The sequence below is a fragment of the Crinia signifera genome, chromosome 3 (assembly GCF_055691185.1).
Source record: "Crinia signifera chromosome 3, ASM5569118v1, whole genome shotgun sequence".
NCBI classification, from domain to species: domain Eukaryota; kingdom Metazoa; phylum Chordata; class Amphibia; order Anura; family Myobatrachidae; genus Crinia; species Crinia signifera.
Genome location: NC_139219.1, coordinates 141,730,642 through 141,747,340, shown reverse-complemented (window position 1 = coordinate 141,747,340; position 16,699 = coordinate 141,730,642). Strand labels below are relative to the sequence as shown.

At 41.2% G+C, this 16,699-nt stretch overlaps 1 protein-coding gene across 5 annotated transcripts in view; it reads right to left on the bottom strand.

Annotated features, from left to right (window-relative positions):
• MAP7 (microtubule associated protein 7) overlaps positions 1-16,699 on the bottom strand; it is a 181,561-nt gene that overhangs the window by 118,133 nt on the left and 46,729 nt on the right. For 2 of the 5 annotated variants that reach the window (XM_083176627.1, XM_083176625.1), the window contains exon 1: positions 13,355-13,940. The exons of 1 other annotated variant lie outside the window; for it this stretch is intronic. In XM_083176627.1, the coding sequence (XP_083032753.1) occupies positions 13,355-13,544 (190 nt within the window). In that variant the 5' untranslated portion in view covers positions 13,545-13,940. Of the gene's footprint in view, positions 1-13,354; positions 13,941-16,699 lie in introns of those variants that run through there. 2 more of the 5 variants (XM_083176624.1, XM_083176628.1) reach the window with 2 other exon arrangements.

Here is a 16,699-nt window from a genome sequence, read left to right as displayed (position 1 = left end):
CTTTGGACGTTTGACATTTGCCAGTGAACACCAAGATTGGCAAATTTGTCACTGGCGCCCTGAGCTCTTCACAGATGAAAGCAGGTTCACACTGAGCACATGACAGACGTGACAGAGTCTGGAGACGCCAAGGAGAACATTCTGCTGCCTGCAACATCCTCCAGAATGACCGGTTTGGCAGTGGGTCCGTAATGGTGTGGGTTGGCATTTCTTTGGGGGGCCACACAGCCCTCCATGTGCTCGCCAGAGGTAGCCTGACTACCATTAGGTACCCAGATGAGATGCTCAGATCCCTTGCAAGACAATACTAGATCTCATGTGGCGGGAGTGTCAGCAGTTCCTGCAAGACAAAGGCATTGATACTATGGACTGGCCCGCCCGTTCCCCAGACCTGAATCCAATTGAGCACATCTGGGACATCATGTCTCGCTTCATCCACCAATGCCACGTTGCACAACAGACTGTCCAGGAGTTAGCGGATGCTTTAGTCCAGGTCTGGGAGGAGATCCCTCAGGAGACCATCCGCCACCTCATCAGGAGCATGCCCAGGCATTGTAGGGAGGTCATACAGGCACGTCGAGGCCACACACACTACTGAGACACATTTTTGACATTACATCAAAGTTGGATCAGCCTGTAGTTTGTTTTTCAACTTTAATTTTGAATGGTACTCCAAATCTAGACCTCCATGGGTTAATACATTTGATTTCCATTGATCATTTGGTACTTGTGTATTATCACGGCGCCCGATTTTACTACGTATGCAAACGTAGTAAAATTGCATCGCATGCCGTTGATGAGAACACATGCACCTATACCACAGGAATCTTTTAAAACATTTATTCTGAAAAAACATCTGTTAGGAGACAAGTTCCCTACTACGAGTAAGAGGATATACAGAGGCCATTACCTGATTCAATCAGAATTTGGATTGCCCTTTGAACCTTGTACGGGGGAATAACCCATTCGAACAGGGGAACATCTTATCCCCCATTTAAAGTGTTCTCCACATCCATTGTTATAAAGACCCTACCAAGGCAAACATTATCGTGATCTTAAATCCATCACAGGAAATCGACCCAGTACAGAAGGGTTCATTCACTTTACTAGATGGTCAGCCAATAATTCGTCTTATTAGAAGAACCTTAACCGAATATATAAAAGATTTGTTTAAATACTAATACCCCCGATGAAGTCTCACTAAACGAGACGAAACGCGTTGGTTACATTTCATCCACAATCTTGTGAAAAATACCTCTGTGAAAAGAACTTCACTCGTAAAAGTGTTTTAAAAGCTTTTTTAATAAATGCTATAGGTTTTAAAAACTGTTATTTGTGTGTATATTATAAAGTGAAAGAGAGACAGGAATCACCATTTATTGTAAGGGCGTCAAGTAAAACTATTGTGGTTATATATATAAAAAAAATATATATATATATATATATGTCTTTTTTTTTTGAGCTAAAGGTTTTGTGCATGGTAGTGGGGTAGTGCTGCAGCTTCACCTATATGCCAATGTGACAATGATTAATGGTGCTGAGCATGGGGTGCCATTTATTATATAAAGTCTAAAGTGCGCCGGGCCCCCCGAAGGCTTAATCTGCCACTGCCTGTCATCACTCTCTGTCTCTGGTGTCACTCTCCCTAGCTCTATGATCCTGCTGTCACTCTCTCTCTGTTCCTGCTGTCACTCTCTCTGTCCCTATTGTCATTCTCCCAGTCCCTATATGCCTGCTGTCACTATTTCTGTCCCTATGTCCCTGATGTCACTCTTTTTGTCCCTACTGTCACTCTCTCTGCTCCTAATTTTTTCCTCATTGCGTGTGGCATAATATGAACTTGGATCATACTGTGTGGCATATTGCAAATGTTGGCTCATTCCGTGTGGCATAATGTGCAAGGGGCCTTAGTACTAGATAGTATTAGGGATCCCACTATTGTGGTGCACAATGTGTATAAGGGTTGTATGAGTGGCCACATACCTTTTCTGGAGAATGCGCGCTTGATTACAGCCTACACTTTTTCACACCCCCTCTTCCTAATTTCCACTTCAACCACTGTGTGTGTGTGTGTATGTGTATGAGATATATATATATATATATATATATATATATATATATATATATATATATATATATATATATATTCAGTATGAAATCCCGGCGGTCGGGATCCCGGCATTCAAAATCCCGATGCCGGAATCCCGACAAGGGGGGGACGTGGATTGCCCCCTCCCTTGCGGGCGCGCTGCGCTCGCCACGCAGCGGGCCCGGTGCCTCGCTACGCTAATTTATTCTCCCTCCAGGGGTGTCGTGGACACCCACGGAGGGAGAAAGTGTCGGGATTTCGGCGGTCGGGATTCTGAACGCCGGGATTTTAACTGCATCATATATATATATATATATATATATATATATATATATATATATATATATATATATATATATATATATATATATATATATATATATATATATAAATAAAAAAATAAATGTGCTTAAAGCCGGCACTCCCAATGATCGATGCTAAAGTGCCCCGGGTGCCTTCCAAATGATATGCAGAATTGGAAAAACAGGCGTCACTCCTGAGGACTTTCAAATGGTTATTTTATGAATCAAAAGGAATCAATACATGCTCATCGCTGCCTAAGCAGTCGACGTTTCAATGTCACACAGACACTTTTTTCAAGACACGATGTGCATGTAAATAAACAAGAAACATGCACATCGTGTCTTGAAAAAAGTGTCTGTGTGACATTGAAACGTCGACTGCTTCGGCAGCGATGAGCATGTATTGATTCCTTTTGATTCATAAAATAACCATTTGAAAGTCCTCAGGAGTGACGCCTGTTTTTCCAATTATATATACAGGTTGAGTATCCCTTATCCAAAATGCTCGGGACCAAGAGAATTTTGGATAACGGATTATTCCGTATTTTGGAATATTTTAATATTTCAATGATGTATTTTGAAGTATCTTGCATTTATGCTGTATAAACACATAATATACACACAAATATATTTTATTACCACATAAAATACACACAACTATATTTTAATTGTTCAAAAAACAAGGTTTCAAAACGTGAAACAAAATGTGTGTACTATCTCAGCACTGAATTTGAATGCCAAGCAATCATTGTCTTGCACATATATAGTGCCAGTTACATATCATGTCCCCAGTGATGCTGTTACAAATGTCCCCAGTGAGTTTTTAGCAAAAAAAAAAAATTTTTTCACTTTCTGGAATGTCCGTATTTCGGAATAATTCGGATAACGGATATTCGGATACGGGATACTCGACCTGTATATATATACATACATACATACATATATATATATAGTGTTCACATTTGCTATTTTAAAGTACCTGAAACCAACAAAGTACATCTTGTTATATTCTGGATCAACTGCTACCATTGTGTGGAACAAGAGACTTTTTAATAAATATTTGAAAATTTATAGACTTTATTTTATATGCTTTAAGAAATTATCATAAGGCTATGTTGGTCTAATAACAAAGATCAACACAAGGGGCGCCATCTTACGACTGTCTCCATATATATATATATATATATATATATATATATATATATATATATATATATATATATATATATATATATATATATATATATATATATATATATATAAATATATATATATATAATTTGTTGGTTGGGAACTGTGTAATAATTTATAAAGTGATCTCTAGGAGATGACAATTAGATTAATGAGCTAAGTACACATCTGTGGCAGCTATAACTATGTTTTTACAAATAAAAATGATGGGTCAATTTTTTCGAATAGAACTTGGATATTGATATTGGATATTTCTGGCCAACACCCTTAATGTTTATGAATAATTATATATTTTGTAGTTGTTGCAGCTATGCCATATTAGGACCCATTTCTGAAAATCATAAACATATTATCATAGTGGTGAAAAATATCCTGTGGTGAAATAAAAGGTATTTGGAGGTATGTTAGTTATTCAGAATGTGGGACTAATCCCCCATTACAATAATACAGGTTGAGTATCCCTTATCCAAAATGCTCGGGACCAGGAGAATTTTGGATAACGGATTATTCCGTATTTCGGAATATTTTAATATTTCAATGATGTATTTTGAAGTATCTTGCATTTATGCTGTATAAACACATAATATACACACAAATGTATTTTATTACCACATAAAATACACACAAATATATTTTAATTGTTCAAAAAACAAGGTTTCAAAACGTGAAACAAAATGTGTGTACTATCTCAGCACTGAATTTGAATGCCAAGCAATCATTGTCTTGCACATATATATTGCCAGTTACATATCATGTCCCCAGTGATGCTGTTACAAATGTCCCCGGTGAGTTTTTAGCAAAAAAAAAATTTTTTTTCACTTTCTGGAATGTCCGTATTTCGGAATAATTCGGATAACGGATATTCGGATACGGGATACTCGACCTGTACTTTGAATTTAATATGAATACATTTTTATTATGTCTATTATCTACACCTACATCAAGACACTGTAAATACCACCCTGAATTATAGACCAGACTAAGGGGGATATTCAATCGCCGTCGAGCATCTCCCGTGGGGGAGATGCTCAACGGGCCCTATTCAATGCTGTCTTCCCCGACAGCATTGAACAGGGTTTCATGGCAGAACGAGCCCGACATCTCTAGCTGTCGGGCTCGTTCTGCCGAGAACAGCCGGGAAGTGACGAGCTGCCGGCTGCATCTCGTCACTTCCCGGCCGCAACTCGCGGCCACGCCCCCTTCTCGTCCCGCTGCAGGCGGGACATTGAATCCCGCCTGCATGTTCTCGGCCGAGCTGACCGAGAACGGGACTGGGTCACGGCGGGCGACCAAGCTCGTCTGCCGTGACCCGAAGATTGAATACCCCCCTAATTGTGTTTCATTTATACCACATTCAGACAGAAAAAAAGACCCAGGAATTTCCCTGGTCCAGGAGGGTAGACCCGGGTTTTTTTTCTGTCTGAAAGGGTCAACCCAGGTCTAAAATGCCAGGTCTTCAATCCAGGAATTTACCTGGGTTTTTCCCGGGTCTGTATTCCAAAAACCCGGGTCGCCGGCTGTCTGAAAGGAAATGACCTGGGTTTTGGGGATTATTACACATTGTTAGGTACGAATTGGCTCTCCTGGTGGGGTGCTGGCTGATTGGTTGTGAGGATAGGCCTCTCTGATTGGCTGGGAGGGCATAGCAATGGAGCTGGCCTCTGAGGTCATTAGGGAGCTGAATAAAGGATAGCATGGCCCACTGGTAGAAGCAAGAGGTGAGAGCTGCTGGCAGTGAGAGGGGAGGAGGTTATCGGCAGATGACTGGGACAGTCAAAGATGCCACAGTGTACTCAAACATTGCAAATATACTGACAGCCATTTGATGTAACATGTACCTTCCAGTATATAAAAACAATAAAACTTGTTTACAACATATCCTTGTGTCATGCCATGGTTAATGCAATGCAGTGAGCAGTCACCATCCACTTTTGATGACCTCATCTCTGTGTGCCTTTAAAACTGTCCTTTACTTATGACACACAGTTTTGCAGGAAAAATCCGGCTTCTGTGTGAAAGGGGTTGACACGGGAAATACCCGGGTTTTTGCTCCTGTGTGAAAGGGGGTCAGCACCTTGCTGCCTAGTTCTACCCGGGTTTTTGTATCCGGGAAATACCTGGGTTTTTGGGATTTTTCTGTCTGAAAGGGGTATTACTGTTTTTTTCCTAGCTAGTAGTGATTTAAGGTATGCAAGCCCCAAATATGTCACATCTGAATCTGTAGGAAATATTGTCCATAATAGCATTTTTTATCATTCACCCCTTGTTTAGGCAAACCACGATAAACTTATTGATATTATTAAATTAGATAATTGCTATTCATAAGAAAATCTTTATAAAACCACAATTTGGCTATGAATTATCTCAATACACATTTTTTTCATTAATTTTATTCTCTTTTATTCAAATAAAAAGAACCCCCGATGAAGTCTTTAAGATGAAACACATAGAGGGTTATAAGAAAAATTGCATAAGATGGAAGTAAAATCTCTGACAACCTCTGTATCCCTACAAATGGTACTCCTGTATCAATAAGTATGTAAATGAAGCTATGGCTATATCCTGCACACAAAATTGATAGTGTTTTTGTTTACATCACTGTTTTAATGATCTGATCTAAACTGAAAAGGTGCCCATATACAGTATGCTATTTTTTTCCCACTGCCGCTGCTCCTCACCATCCACCAGCTCCCCATTTTTCTTTTACATGTGATAAATCGCATGCGATTTATCACATGTAAAAAATGACACATCAAGTGCCAAATTGTATGTGAGCCTCCCAGGGTAGAAGTAGGAGAAAAGATTTGCTGTAAGGGGTATTTGGGTAATACATTGACAATGCATAGTTGACAGGTTCAAAAGGTCACCTTTTGTTATTTGTCCAAATTTAAGGAATAGTAACCTGTGGCGAGCAAAGTTTCTACTGATGGTGTACATTTGTAATACACAAAATGGGTCTATTATTTTCATGTGGACCTTTTGAACAAGTCAGATTTTGTACCTGCTGATAAGCAGAGTCTACCTCTGATATGTCGACCTTCTGTACCTTTCGACACAGTGCATGTCAGCTATATGGTGTCGATATCATGACTATCTACCTAGACATTGTCTATTTATTACACCAGACCCCTCTAAAGAGCCTAGGTCTTGTAGTAAATTGTTACTCACTGAATTTAAAATGTTTAGCAACCTGCCCAACCTTCATAGCAGTCAGGTTAGTGTCTGGCATAAGCACAAAATAGGTTACAAAAATATTATAAACATGTAAACATATTTCATGCTTTCTATAGGTGTGTTGCCTGGGTGTCACATATTATGTAAAATCTAAACCTGTGTTTTCAAGCATAGGTAAAAACAAAAACCACAGGAATATTTAATTCATAGATTTTCACAGTAATCAATTATAACGCAGATAAAACAAAATTTTATTCTCAGATAATATATGACACTTGAAAACTTTTCTAATCATAATTACTAATGGGCACGTTATACCTGCAGAAAAAAAGTACCGTAAGTCATTCATTGATGATTAGGGGCTCAACTGAGCAGCCTAATATGAAGTAAACTAAACTCATTTATTTGTTCAGAACTTGCCTGTGGGAACTTATTCATTCGTAGCATCAGAATAGCAGTGTTCTCCCCAGAAACAGTTTTATACCGCACAGCATTATATGGAAGGTGGGGGGAGTAGGTGAGTGTGGCTGCCTGTGAACTGGGGGTGCAAATAAGCCCTTTGCGGACTCGCTGCACTTGCCATGCTGTGGGCACAGTGGCTCGCTTCGCTCGCCACTTATTTTATTCTCCCACGAGGGAGAATAGCCGCTGCCCGTCTGTCGGGCTTTTAGTAGTCGGGATTCCGACATCGTGGTAATGACTGTCGAAATCCCGACTGCCGGTCAGTCATCCGCCACCCGGTATCAGACAGCGCAACTTGATGCAAGTCAGATACCAATGTATCATTGTACTTTAGTGGCAAATTGAGGAATGCTCAAACAATGAACATAAATTACGGTTAGGAATTGCTATGCTTTAATAAAAGCTATAGCTATGGGATTTACCTACAAAGGAGTGAAAGGGATTTTATAATTTCAGATGACACATAACTGGGCATCTATGCCGGATCTGCAGTTGGACCCATCCATAATCTCCATTTCCTATATTCCCTCTTATATTAATCTGCAAAATAATATATTCCTTGTAGACAAATAAATTAACTTCATATTTGTAACATTGTACAGTCTGAGATCCAATCAATGTTCCTTTTAGGGCACATAAAAAGATCTTAAACACTGTGCATTCATGTGTGTGGTACATGATCCCGACAGTCATCAGCCCGATGTCGGGATCCCGACTGGCCAGACTCAGACAGCATGGCAAGCACATCAACGCTGTGCTCGCCACACTGCAGGCAAATTTGCTCGCTACACTCGCCACCTATTCTATTCTCCCTCTATGGGGGTCGTGAACCCCCACGAGGGAGAATAGCTGGTGGCTGTCGGGACCCCGAGTGTCAGGGTTTTGACTGTAGGGATAATGACTGTCGGGATAATGACTGTCGGGAAACTGTCCAGCACCCGCATTCACTCTGCCTACTCTCAGGAAACACTTCTACAATCTAAAATTATGTATGGAGAAGTGAAGTCTCTAAGGGACTACTGAGGAAAATACAGTCTACATACTATATGTCAGTCCAACCATCTACCACTTTAATGGCTTTATTGCAGACGTTTACATCAAGTAGATTAATAAGTACCTCCAGCATGTTACACAAAAGTTAGGAATTTCTGTCTGAAAAGGAGAAAAAAACAACAACTTAATATAGCAAAAAATAATGAGAATTACAAAAACCATCAACTAAAAGCATGCTGTTCTTACAAGGCCAACACAGTTAATCCAAAGGGAAATGTAAAAGCCACCGATTCTCATGTGTGGAATAAGAAGTGAATAGCTGAAAAGTTGCCAGTAACCCACCAGAATCATCATGAAGCAACACAGGCAGGGCATACTTGCCAATGCCTGCTCCAGATTGTGTACCACTCACAGCCTCCAAGAAGGGTAAGCAAGTCTCCTGGAGCTAGCCACAGACTTGAAACTGGACAGTCTGTGTCAACAAGCCCCAGGGAATGTTACCACAATGATGCAATTATTCCCCCTCTCTGCCCACTCATTATGTAGTCACACCCCTTGTATCACTGACCCCCTCTCCCACATGAGGTGGCGGGAAAACAGGTAAGTATGTGGCAGGACAGAATTGGCAGAATTATAAGCCCTAAGAAAAGGAATGTGCGGAGGCCACTAACCATCCATTCAGAGGAGCCAATTAAAAAGAATCCAAACATGCCCCTCCTGCAGTCCAGGCAGCCCTGCTAGCTGTCACAGCTCGCCCGCAGCACTGAATACTAGCCATGCATCATGGGATTGTCTACCAGTGGCAGGATAGCCTGCATATACCATGGTTATTTGTCTACCATTGCCAGCATCTCATGCACGAACCATGGCATTGTGCCTATGTTGCATTTTACTTTGAGTCGTTTTTGCAATTTTAAATACCCTGCTTAAACAAATATTGCATTTTTCAATTAGTATATTTACCCCTTACTGATTCTTAAAGGATTTTTTTCATCAGGTATTTCTTAGAGGATGTTTCTATTAATCAAGTAAGCTTTTTAAAAAAAAAACAGAATTCTGGGAAATACCATTTACTGAAGATGGCAGTCATATGCCCCCCATTGTGTGTCATGTATGTGTTTGACACTTTTCAGTACAGATGTGTTGCCCTTTATACAGTATATATGGCCTCAATGTGCCACATAGAGGGATAATGCATGGAACAAGTCAGATGGCAGCTTCCGTGCAACTCCGCTAGCGTCTAGCACTTTTTTTGTTGCTGCATAAAATGCATCCATGGCGCACTGTAAAACTCTGCTGATTCATTTGATATGTGACACTTGTAGATCTGTGTGCGATGGAGTCTCTATATGAATCAGAAAATAACTTCATATGCAGATTCAGAGACTCTGTCGAACACAGATCTAAAAAAGTTGCATATCAAATTGAATCAGAGCATTCTCTTTGTGCATACTAGTCTCATCACTTTGCTAGTAAAATGCATTTTTAGGCAAAAAAATAAATAAAAGATGCTCAACACTTGCAGAGTCTCAGGGGGGTATTGAATCCCTGCCACTATTTTAGAAAGGGGAAATAGCGGCGGGTACCTATTCAACAGCATTGAAGAGCCAGATTGACAGTACAAATTTAAAAGCTGCCGGGCCCGATTTGCTGATATTGGCCGTGTATTGTCAAGATCACAGCCGAATCTCAACAATCCACGTCCGTTTATGTGGACATGTCCCCCTTTTCGCCAATTGGCAAGCGGGACATTGAATCCTGCCTGGCAATATGCTGTTGAGCAAAAAGAAAATGGGCAAGGTCACCGCTGTCGGGACGGATCGACAGTCGTGACCCGGGATTGAATACCCCCTCACTGAACCTGGCATGCCAAAATGGGCTGTTACTGCTGCAAAGATGTAAGAGGACACAACTTGTAAAAGTATGAAAAGCACTCATTAGGAAAAGGCTGAAAAGAGCTAACCGGCAAGTTTATAAAAAGGATTCCCTCACTATACAGAAGTAATAGGACAGTGTTATTATACTGTTAATGGATAAAGAACAACAATTATCTGTCCACTCAAATGCTGCTTTCAGAACACATTCCTCCCCATATATGTTGCATATTGAGGACTATAAAAGGTCCATACACTACAATTCCGACATTATATCCAATCCTCCCATCTCTCTTTAATTAGAGGGACTCCAACCAGATTCGAACAAATATGCTTAGATGACACTCCACCTAAACACCTAGTATCTGTAATTTACCAAATATGCTCAGAAGCTCTGTTGCCTGAATTACCCCCCTTTGTTAAGGCATGGCAGTCTGAGTTAACAACCATCAATACCAGACGACCAGTGGCCTACCATATTCCAATATACGTTTGCCAGCTCATCCTCGACTCAGATCCTTGAGACCCAATACAAGATCCTCTCAAGGTGGTACAGATGTCCGGTACATGTACATCGGATGTTCCCTACTATTCCTGACACATGTTGGCGATGTCAACGATCCCAAGGCTCCCCATTACACATCTGGTGGCAGTGCCCCGAACTAACTGAGTTTTGGACGACAGTTGGGAGACTATCCATTCAGATTACTGATGCTCCCCTACCACATACTCCTGAATTTTGGTTGCTCAACTACATGGAGATCCCTATCTCAATGTTTAAGAAATCCCTTCTCCGACACTTAATGAACGCTGCAAGAGCAACTATCCCGTTTCTGGAGAACCCAAACACGACCCCCAGTCTCTCACTGGTTCCTAAGGATAGATCACTACATGCTTATGGAAGACCTCACATATTCCTCTTCCTCCAAGCTTCCCTCTAATACATTTACTACCACCTGGTCTCCCTGGCTAAACTTTAAGGAAAGCCATGATTATGCATCATACGCTAGTAATCCTCCACTGACGCCTGCCCCACAACCATGAAACGGCGCTGGTTGGAATCTACCGATCCCTGCTATTCCCGCTTCCCTGTTTTCTCTTTTTCTCTCTACTTCCTTCTATCACTACATTATTTTCCTGTTTCATGCTTTTACACCAAAATGTGTTTTGTTTTGTTTTTGTTTTTCTTCAGTTTAAAATGTTAATACATGTATTTGTCAACAACTAAGATTTGGACTGCATGCTATTCTAATCTGAGAACCTTTGTACTCTTTGTAGTTCAAATGAAAATGTTTATACTACAATGTATGTTTGTTATCTTATCATAATAAACACTGATTGCGTAAAAAAAAAAAAGGTCCATACACATTGGGCGAGTTTGCCCAGAGTGTATGGACAACGATGACCACTGCCATCGCTGGGGGGAAAGCCACTCAGTGCATATACACTGAGCGGCTTTCCCCCTGCCCGGCGCTGTCAGCAGGGGGTGGACAGCAGATTTATGGCTTTCCCGGCGATGATGTGGGAGCGCGCATCACCGCTCATCGCCGGGCCGTACACACTGGGCAGCTTTGAGCTGAAAGCCACTGAAAATACCAAGTTTGAGCGGCTTTCAGCTAAAAATCGCCCAGTGTGTGTGGGCCTTACTGTACATAGAGCATTCAATGCAGTGAACACCATTAGAGTAATTAAATATAAATATTTATACAGATGTAGCGGGATTCATCTTTGCAGGGGATGGCGACGCCAGCCGCCATCCCCTGCCCCGCGCCATCTGTATGCCCTCGGTCGCCCGGTGCCCACACCGGGCGACCGCACCCACCGCAGTGTCCTCGAGTCCCCCCCCAGCCCCCTCGAGTGGGAGGCGGACAGTATTGCGTCCGCCTCGCCGCCCGGATACTGAGACGCGCGTGCGTGGGGGACGCACACTCATCTCAGTCAGATGGAGCGCCGTGTTGCTGGCAGATCGCCAGCAACAATAAGTCCGGCTCCATATATATATATATACAAAGTAAAAAAAAGACAATAAACCACTGTTTATATGGCAGCACTTGCCAAATATCTATATAACTATGCATAATCAGTAAACATTCTTATCCTTAAAAATTGTTATTTGTAAAGTGCAGATTACTGTACATAGAGAATATAAAAAGTCCTGATCACAACCGCATTGTGTATCCAGCCTGCACACTATTCATAAGTTCATGAAAACGTCTAATGTGCCAGAATATAGCCTGGACAGGCAGGCACGTGGCTGTTCTGTTCCTGCGTTACATGCTTCTATTAAGGTCAAAGCACCCAGCATTGTCCTATTTAATACCATGCTAAAAGGGTCCAAGCTTTTGTAATTACTTTCCAGCATAGCTAATTAAATTAGCTGCTAGTAATAGATCACCAATTAGGCAATTAAACTGTGTATTGTTTTATTTAGAAACATTCTCTGCTCCCTCTACTGCAGTATTATTCCCATGAACGCATTAGCAAGAGACAGGCTAGAAGACATGTATGCCTATTTAAAAATAAATATTTATACACTCCTCCCTGTGCTGTATATTAGTTGGCAGTGCTAATGACTATGGGACAGGATAATAATGGATTACATTTATGTAAAGATGTCTGTGACACCCTTGACACTCCTCAGCTGTTGTGGAGCAGATGAAATGGGTGCATCTACTTGTATGTCACAAGGTTCTTCCCATCCATGCAGTACAACAACTACCTGGCACACATGCCACTGTACCACGCTAGGTCACTACAGCACGCTACCCTATCACAATGCGCACCAGATCATATCTCTGCATAAGGGAGGGCTCTGTTACTTTTATGAGACCTACAGTAATCTGCATATAAACTATACTATATATAATAAATATTAAAACCATCTAGTAAAAAATGAACATGGTAAGCGTCAAGCAAAGTTGCTGCAGAATACTTGCTTAAACTGTAGTCTAAATTTCTGCAACCTGCAGCAGAAAATGTGATTTCAGTCTATGATTAGCTGAACGTTATAGAATAAAAAGGTCATTGCATAGTGTTCTCTACCCAGGAGGCCAAACAAAGATGCATCCAGCAAGAATATTAGTTCCCAGCTATGGCAACATATTTTCAGCACTCATTTCTGGAGGAAAGCAAAATTCTTAGGAATCTGTCAGCTTGGACAGTGGGCTGTTTGCACCTGCTTTGGAAAACAGGAATATGTATTTGCTCTGCATTGTGTTAAACACAATGTCAATCTTACACACAGACACACACACACACAGATTGCCTACCTTTTACCTTCCTACTGTTGCCAATCTTCTGCTGCTTCTGCTGCTCATCTTCCTCATTAATAGTGAATAAAACTGGAGGTGCAGGCCGCACACTGTTTTTTTTCACCCTTTCCTGACGGGCAGCAGTATTCGACCCTGGCATTTTGCTTGCCGCTGTCCTTTTTTTTCTCGGTTTCAGGAATATAAGCATGTATTCCCTTTTCCTGCTGCAGTTTCCAAGAAGAGTATTTCACTGCTGCAGCCAGCACATCTATGGGCTTATCAGTGATCCCCCCATAGGTTGCAGGGGAAAGTGGGAGTCCGTGAAAATGGTCGCTACCTGATGTGAAATCACTAGATTACCCTTCTGGCTGGATACCAGCCAAATGGAATATGTTGATTTTCTTACTGCACCAGCACCTTTTCCTAACCCTTCCTGCCGGCTACAGCACACTAAAATATTCAGCACACAGCACAGGAGGAAAAAATATGATACGCCGCTGTTCACAGTTGCCCTGACAACAGTGACATTGTCTAATCAAAGGAAAGCTGCGTAATGCTGCCTCTTCAGCTGGAGCCTGCTGGAATGCCTTCCACAGCCTGTGCTTCCCACTAGCATTACTGAGCTCTGGCTGGGCTGTGCCTTCTCTCCCATGTGGGGCGGTATGAGATGTTCTTGCATAATTGGGCTTCGGCTATGCACACAGAAACCAGCACTGCTAGAGGGATGTATTTAAGAGTAGATACATGAAATATCATAAACAATATATGATGTCTTACTTTGTGATTCTATAACGCAAGCATATTTTTCATTACACACACCAATATAATAGCTACAGTGCATCTGTACAATCAGGAAAAAAGCTAATAAAACACTGCACATACTAGATTTTCAATAAAAACTCTCATGATCAGACAAACACTAGATTAATATTATACAAACAAAACTAGCTGTCAAAATATGATTATACTTCAGAATTTTACTTTAGCAAAAATATAAAGTATAGAAAAAAGAATGGAATATAAAATTTGCACTTTAGTAGCTTGGGTACTTTTATTCATCTTCTATAGATATGTCTAGTGTATGTTTGTGTGTCCCTGAAACACTGCCCTCTGTTGGCAGTGAGTGAAACTACATCTCTTCCTCTCTCAAACATGCACAAACACAGAGGCAAGCACAAGGTAGCAGACTGCTGAGTGGGCTTACTAGTTTCCATATATATTTTCAATGCCTTTCCAGATCTTTTAACCACATTTATATGCTGGTATGTTTATTGTATGTATTTGGGTACTAATTTCTGCATTACGTTTGTAAAAAATATATATCATGCCTCACTGACAAAAAAATTACCGAAAAGAAAATCAATAACAAAATCCGGAGCCAAGAATAGTGAAATGAGGAAACTACTATGGAGATTTATGTCCTCCAGATTTTTAATTGTCGAATGGATTCAAGAATGTGTTATATATAGATAGTAAGGAACAGATTCACATTCCAATATTAACCTTTCTTCTGTTCTCAAATACATATTTTGCGAACACAGACATTTTATAATTTAATGATATTTTCTGTTATATAGCGGATTAAAATGGATTTGCATTATAGTGTACGATCAGATCCATAAAAGGTGCAAGTAACCTTGTACCTGGACAAACTTGTTCCAATACAAGGGTACACGCACAATACACACGTATTTATTTTGCATGTTGGTAAATATTTGCATGTTACCCATGAACACTAGACAGCTCTATTTTACACTGCAATTTAGATTACAGCTTGAACATATCCCTCCCACATCTGAATCTCTCTGCACATAAATCTGCCTCACCTGCAGTGTAACATGGTTTTTCCCAGGTGCAATGTGACATGCTCGTTCTAGCTTTGCTCCCAGAATCAGGCCCATAATGTTCATGAACTGTAATTGTCTTTTATTCAGATGTATAACCAATGCAAAACCAGTTGAAGAATTACCATCAGCACATATGCTAACACATGCATGTACTTGTAGGAAACAAAAGACAGTAGGTTATGAAACAAAGTATATTCCATTATCTATTCTAAGGAAACAGTATAATAAGTAAAAGAAAGGTGTACAATATATGATAGCAATTTTATGCATAACCCTAAATTCTATCAAACACCATATATGTATCTTTCTGCAATCCAAAGGTTAACATTTGTCATATGAAGGTTTTGTTTGTTGGGTTGCGCCCAAAGTAATTGATATTTCCACTCCTGCAAGCTTTACAATTGGACCAACCACAGTAGAAATTAAGTCAGCATGAAGCCGCAGTTATTATTTCATGACACTGTCCTCCCAGTCTGACTAATTACAAGTGAACGTCATAGGATGACATTATGGCAGGGTGGTAACAGCTAGTACACTAATGCTTCCTAAGTAAAGAGAGACAATGTATACATGATGACTGGTTCTGTCTTATGCTGGGTACACACCAGGACGACAAGGGTCCAATCCCATCAATCTAGATCCAAATCCGACCGATTGGATGTAGATTGTGTGGTGATTGGGCCCTTTTCTGTCCTGGTGTGGACCGATACCGATGCGCGGTCCCGCGAGTCGGTCAGTGGTTATTCAGATCCTACCTGCAGCAGGTAGGATCTGGAAACGACCATACTCCCGGGTGCGGGTCGCCATCGGATCGGACCCTCTTACGGCGCACATCGTGAGCGGGTCGTGCCCCCCCGTGTCATCGTGAGCGGGTTGGAGGAAACACTGACGACCCGCTCACAATGTGCATCGTGAGCGGGTCGTCCTGGTGTGTACACCATATAAGGAAGACTTCACAGTGCTGCTATTTGAAGGGACTCTATTTTTACTGGCACACTTTTAAAGAGTATATATATCAGTCCCCAGACGACGAAACCGGTTGGGCGTGGCCTAAACTGACAACGCTGTGCTTTTGGAGTTCCTGACCACGGAGGCCCTGGCGGCGGCGAAAAGGCTGGTCCCGGCTATTCAAGTCGTTGGTGCACAGTGTTGGATATCACTGTGGCAAGCTATTTGCTGTTATCTATGATGTATGTGAGCCTGCACTTTTAGTAAAATTAGTTTTACACTCTGCTCATATCTGCGCTTTTTCTCCAATTTCTTTCTACATGTGATTGCTACAATTAAAGCTAAGGTCTGGCTTTATTTGGAGAGAGCTGCACTACATCCTGACCCAAGGACGCACTCCTATATATATATGTTAAAGCAGAGGGAAAAACTTAAAGGGACTACCTGGTACATACCGATATCTCCAACTTTAGAAAAAACACCCAGGCCCCTAATTTCCTAACTAAGGCCCTTATTCTGATCGGTGCGGCCCGATCAGAAATATGCGGTGATGTCCGTCTTGGCGAAT